At 35.9% G+C, this 6,601-nt stretch overlaps 1 protein-coding gene across 1 annotated transcript; it reads right to left on the bottom strand.

The window, feature by feature from the left end:
• Positions 1 to 4,358: 4,358 nt before the first annotated feature.
• LOC148297015 (heat shock cognate 70 kDa protein-like) lies at positions 4,359 to 6,601 on the bottom strand. The gene is made up of 2 exons (XM_088249639.1): positions 6,206 to 6,601; positions 4,359 to 5,846 (listed from the first exon to the last, which is right to left on the bottom strand). Exons 1-2 carry the CDS (start codon positions 6,411 to 6,413, stop codon positions 4,471 to 4,473), a joined length of 1,584 nt encoding a protein of 527 aa, XP_088105765.1. The 5' UTR covers positions 6,414 to 6,601; the 3' UTR covers positions 4,359 to 4,470.

Here is a 6,601-nt window from a genome sequence, read left to right as displayed (position 1 = left end):
GGAAACTTGACTAGGGTAAAACTAACAGGCATAACTTTAAAAATGTCCTAAAAGAGAGCTCGATGTAGGGCCAGAGCTTGATCCACTTCGCAGCAGTCCAACAAGCGGTTAATGAGTAAAATAGCCAGTGTCGTGTTATTTGTTATTTTAATTTTTAAGCAATCATGTTTGTATCGGGTATTTTTCATCCGTTAACTTAACGGATCGTGTCATGTCAACTCGTTAAAATACGTGGGTTGACATGAATACAACAAACATGACCCGTTTCATACCTCATATTATATTGTTTTGTTCACTCTCTCTCTTTTTTTCTTTTTTCTTTTTTATCAGAGAGAAGAATTTCATTGAACTTATATCAACACTTATAATAGAATCAATTGAAGGACCGAAGGGCTAAGAGTGGCCTCATTAAAACTTCGTCTTAAAACCCTCCTCATCAATTCAATTAAGGCTTAATATCACAAAACGCCCCAAAGGTTTACGAAACTATTAGATTGCATTCTTAATGTTTTTTTTTTTTTTGGTCATTCGTGGTCCTCAAGGTTAGTATGTGCGATCACAAATAGTCCATGCCGTTAAGTTCCGTCAAAAACTCCGTTAGTTTATTGACGTGGCATATATATATCACAAAACAACCCTGAGGTTCACGCACCTATCACAAATGGTCCATGCGAAATTTTTTAATTTAAAATTCATAAAATTTTGGTTTTCTTTTTTAAATTGTATGAATTTTAAAATTTTAAAAATATATATTGTATTTTAAATACACATGACACTATATTATTGGAGATGTGGGCTCCACATATACGCCACATCAACAAACTAATGGAGTTTTTAAAAAATAATTTAAAATTCATAAAACTTAAAAATGGAAAAACCAAGGGTTTCGGGTTCATAAATGGTCCTCAAGGTTAAAATCTTCTATAAATAGTTTTTTCATTTTTAAATTTTATTTATTTTAAATTATTTATAAAAAAAACTTCATTAGTTTGTTGATGTGACATATATGTGAACCCCACATCTTCAAAAATATAGTGTCACGTGTATTTAAAATACAATATATATATTTTAAAAATTTTAAAAAGAAAACCAAAATTTTATGAATTTTTAAATTTTAAATTTTAAAAAATTTCGCAAGGACCATTTGTGATAGGTGCGTGAACCTCAAGGATGTTTTGTGATATAAATATATGCCACGTCATCAAACTAACGGAGTTTTTGACGGAACCTAACGGCAGAGACCATTTGTGATCACACATACTAACCTTGAGGACCACGAATGACACATAAAAACACTAAGGATGCAATCTGATAGTTTCGTAAACTTTAAGGATGTTTTGTGATATTAAGCCTATAATCAATTCACTCTCTCTTTTAATGATGTATGTCGTCCACTTGGAGAAAGGAAAAAAATTATAGTTTCTCTTTTAAAATTTTTTATTTTTGTCAGTAGTTAGAGAGGAAGAGGAGGAGGAAGAAACTATAGGTGTTTGGTGAGTAAGAAAAAGCAAAAGGAAGAAAAGTGCAGCAACCAACGAAATAAAAGAAATAGGAAAGGAAGAAGAGTTGCCGCACCAAGAAGCTAAACAAGATATAAAGATTGGGGAATGCTAGCAACCTTCTTTCTAACCTTCTCTTTTGGACCTTCTTCTTTTTCCTCATGACATGTGTCATTCTCCTTACATTTAAAACTATGTCATTAATGCATCATACAAACTATCTTTTTATTTTCCAAATTTACCCTTATTATATGTATTGACTTTCATGTTTCTTTCAACTTATAATTTTTTTTTCTTCATAACTTCCTCACCACCTTATTAAAAAAATTAAAAAAGAAAAAACGTCACTATTTTGCTGTTTACTTGGTTGTGGTCTTGAAGTGACGTTTTTCTTTCAAAATTGTTATGTGCAACAAAATTATGGGCTTTCTTACTCAGATTTTTTTTTTCCTTAAAAAAAAAGATATTTTCTTTCAAGTTTTCTTTTTATTAAATAAGGCGATAAGAAAGTTATTAAAATTTTTTGGATAAATTAAAGGAAAAATAAAATTTAATACATTTAATAAGGGTAAATTTGGAAAACAAAAGATAGTTTGTAAGATACATTAATGACATTGTTTTAAGTGTAAAGAGGAGTGACACATGTCATAAGGAAAATGGAGAAGGTCCAAAAGAGAAGGTTAGAGAGAAGGTTGCTAGTATTCCCCATAAAGATTTGTACCACAAAAAAAAAATATATATAACGAAAGAGAGGAAGAGAGTGGGGAAGAAAATAAAGGAAAAGGAAGAAAAGTGCAGCAGCCAACGAAATATAAGAAATAGGAAGAAGAGTTGCCGCACCAAGAAGCTAAGCAAGATATAAAGATTTGTACCACCAAAAAAATAAAAATATAAAGAAAGAGAGAGAGAATGGGGAAGAAAATAAAGGAAAAAGAAGTGGCAACTTTGGTGGGGTTGGCACTGGCAGGGGGGCAGCCAAAGAATGAATGAATGTAGCTACTAGAAAAATGCTCTATATGGACCCTTTATTAGAGACAGATATAAAAACACTCTATAGAATGCTATTAGGGACTGATAATAGAAACAGTCCCTATAAAATGTTATTGGATATGGATTAATAATTTTCGTGACTAATTATTTGAATAAAGTAGAGAACAAGGCACGAAAAAACTAACTGTGCCTAAAACTCTCACATCATTTCCAGTGCAGTAAGGCACAAACCAACACAAAGACAGTACCAACCAACTAAAGACTTTATACATATACACCATTCTTTCTTTTTGTACCCCTTCTTTGCTATCTAAAATTTTGACACCTGTATACCCTCTCAGATTTTGGTTTTCAATCTTCTTTTCTTTCTTCAGGCAAACAAGTCTCGCTCTCGCTCTCACTCGCACTCTCACTCCTCACTCTATCAACCCTATCTCGTTTTCTCTCTTAACTCTCGAACGATCCACCTCCTCTCTCTCAATCTCACTCAAATCCTCTTCTCTCTCAGATCTCTCAGCCTCTCTGCTTTAATCTAAGGTATGAAAATCCCTAAGCTTTCGATATTTGGGTGTTTCTGATTTGGTGTTGGGCATTTGATTGTTAGTGGCATGGATTTTTCTGGTAAACATAGTTTTTGTATCGAGGATTTTGTTAACAAGGCGGAGGAGACCAGCCTCAAGGGGTCTTCAAGATCTCCCTAATAATTCTCCTATGGAATGTTCGTGGGCTTGGCAACCGATGACGTTCCTATTATGAAGATCTTTCTTCTGAATTTTCTTCAGGCTAAGAGCCAATTTTGGTCTCCCTTGCTTGTCAGTTGGGGTTCTAGATCAAGAAAATTGGAAGTGGCGGTTGATGTTTGGCTGGATCTGTTATGATGCTCACAATACGTTTTTGACTCTACACAAAGAACTATGATGCTTTCTTTAGATCATAGGAGGCTTTCTTTGACAGTATCTGGGCAGTGATGGGATGTGTTTCAATAGTTTTGCTATTGGGTGATTGGTTGGATCTATTATGATATCCATAGTACGTTTTTGACTTTGTACGAAGAACTATGATGCTTTTTCTAGATCATAGGAGGACTTCTTTGACAGTACCTACGTAATGATGGGATGTTGTTTTAAGGGTTATGTGGTTGGGGTTTAGGTTGGTTTGTTTCGTATAAGTTGTTTGACTCTTCTGTTTAGTCAATAGCATGGGTTGTACTCTTTCCTACCCCAGGATTTTGTTTCTCTAGGAAGGTTTTAACAAGGCTGCCGTTAACATGCTAATACTTACCATGTAATGTTCCTTTCAGTTTAATGAAATACCATCTTTTCTATATAAAAAAAGTCGATGAGAGGCCATCATGACTTAACATTACAAACCAGTAATAATTGATTAATACAAGCAATCTCAGCGTATAAATTAAAATGCCATAAATAAATTGACGTTGCATCAGTATCTATTGAGTTTCTTAAATCAATATGTTGAAATGTTGAATTAATACAACCTTTCAAAAAACTAATGCTTAAATTTTAATTAATGAATAAAAATCCAACTGTTAGAACAATTCATTCAATCCCTGCCTTAAAACACGTTTTCAATCTCAGCTACCTTTTACCAAAACCAAAACCAAAACCAAAAAATATCTTCCTTGCGACATGCATGACTTAACTTTATTGGTTTAGGTTCATTTTTCTGACCAAACAACAAAGGAACTCTGTATTTACAAAACAGCCATTTGGTCAAGGCTTTGGTTTCATATAGTATGGGCTATTCAGCGTTTCCGTAAGTGGAGGCAACTGAAGCACAAAGAGGGCTGCGGACAATATTTATGTTATGAAATTGTTTCACGTTGATTTGAACTTTCTTTGGGAAGAAAAGTAAAAAATAAAACATAAACTCATAAATAAAACATTTGCCAAAGTACTGTCAAAAATATCAATAGCATATTTCAACCATAGTAGACGAGTACAACGACATAAATTAATGCTTCTTACATCGCTGGCTCAATTCCTTCACAGGTTCTTCTATCACTGTTGATTGTAATGCCTTTCTTTTGGCCGGTGGACGTGTCCTCGGCAGATACACTCAGGATACCGTTGGAATCAATATCAAAGCAAACATCAAAATTAGGAACTCCCCTGGGAGCTGGAGGAATGCCATCAAGGTAAAACTCACCCAAAAAGTTATTGTTCATGTAATTTTCACTCTCCCCCTCATAAATTGGGAAGCTGATCTCAACTTGGTTGTCCCGAATAGTTACTAAACTCGTTTTCTTCCTCACAGGAATTCTAGAGTTTCTTGGAATCACAAAATCCATGTATCGCTTCATAGTATCAGGATCCTTGCACCGCACCCCAAGTGAGAGAGGGGTGACATCCAAAAGAGTGAAGTCTTGAAGCTTCCCAGTTTGATTCCCACCACTCAAGACAGCAGCATGAACAGCGGCACCACATGCCACAGCCTCATCAGGATTAATGCCCTTGCACAGCTCCTTCCCCTTGAACACATGCTGCAATAGCTGTTGGACCTTGGGTATCCTAGAAGAGCCACCAGCAAGGACAACATCATGGATGCTGCTTATGTCCATATTTGCATCCTTTAAACACTTCTCCACAGGCTCCGTGCATTTTTCAAAGAAATACATGTTGAGTTGCTCGAATTTGGCACGGGTAATATTTAAGCAGAAATCAACACCCTGATCCAAACAATCAATGTCAATGTCAGTCTCAGACATAAATGAAAGCCTCCTCTTCGCCTTCTCACAGGCATTTCTTAACCTCATAAGAGCCTTTGAGTTTCCACTAATGTCCACTTTATGCTTCCTCTTGAATTGCTCAACACAATAATTCACCATTCTGTTATCAAAGTCACCACCTCCTAGATGAGTGTCTCCAGAAGTGGCCTTCACTTCAAAGACACTGTCAGCTATGGTAAGTAGTGAAACATCCAAAGTACCACCACCCAAATCAAATATCATCACATTTCTCTTGCTATACCAACCGGCCTTCTTGTGAAGACCATAAGCAATGGCTGCAGCAGTCGGCTCATTGATGATACGCATCACATTTAGCCCAGCACTAGCACCTGCATTTTTCGTAGCCTGTCGCTGTGAGTCGTTAAAGTAGGCAGGGACTGTGATAACTGCATTTTTCACAGTTGAACCAAGATAGGCCTCAGCAATCTCCCGCATTTTTACAAGAACCAGAGATGAGATTTCTTCAGCAGCGAATTGTTTCTCTACGCCCATGTGGGTAACTACAATCTTTGGCTTATCATCAGGACCTTGAATGACCTTGAATGGCCAATGCTTCATATCAGTTTGAACACATTCATCACTGAACCTCCTACCAATTAACCTTTTTGCGTCTGCAAATTGATGACGAAATTAGAAATACACAATTCCACAAAGAAACAGGTCATAAGATAAAAATAAAAGCATATCATTAATATAAAAATTCTGTCACTCTCTCACTCTGCCACAATGATATTACTAATTAGTTGTTATGTTACAAGGAAACAATAATGAATAAGTAGACCTTCTGTGCTGAACAGATCACTTTTAAGTTTTAACTAAACTACTAACTTAAGATACAAAAACAAGAACAAAAAGAAGACAAATTAAAAACAAATGGAAGAAGCAGAGCCTCAGCAAAATTCAAAGCTGATTTGATATTGATAAACAAATTAATTGGTCATACTCATATGGGAGAAGATCATCAGCTTACCGAAGATGGTGTTGGTGGGGTTTCTTATTACCAGATTGTATGCAGCATCACCAATCAAGCGCTCAGTATTTGTGAAAGCAACATAAGAAGGAGTGGTCCTGTTGCCCTGATCATTCACTATAACTTCTATATTATCATGCTGCCACACAGCCACACAAGAGTATGTTGTCCCTAGGTCAATCCCGATTGCATGGCCCGCTCCCGCCATTGTCAGCCAAAAGAAAACTCTGAAGATCAAAATCCCACAGCCTCGCTCAGTTGGGTTTTAGGGAATTTATTGATTCTTAGTTTGGATTTCAGGATTTTAGGGTTTAGAGAGAGAAGAGGAGGTAGCAGATAGAAGAGATGATGAGAAGAGACGGAGAGAGCTTAGAGGGAAAGTGAAAATAGCTTGAC

The sequence above is a fragment of the Prunus avium genome, chromosome 2 (genome assembly GCF_965620075.1).
Source record: "Prunus avium chromosome 2, drPruAviu1.hap1.1, whole genome shotgun sequence".
NCBI lineage: Eukaryota > Viridiplantae > Streptophyta > Magnoliopsida > Rosales > Rosaceae > Prunus > Prunus avium.
The sequence above is the reverse complement of the archived record's forward strand: the minus strand, read 5'-3'. Positions and strand labels throughout refer to the sequence as shown.

Coding starts and splice junctions, on each gene's coding strand:
- LOC148297015 (XM_088249639.1), bottom strand. CDS start 6,413: ATGGCGGGAGCGGGCCATGCAATCGGGATTGACCTAGGGACAACATAC. Junction 5,847..6,205: donor CCCCACCAACACCATCTTCG/GTAAGCTGATGA, acceptor ATCAATTTGCAG/ACGCAAAAAGGTTAATTGGT.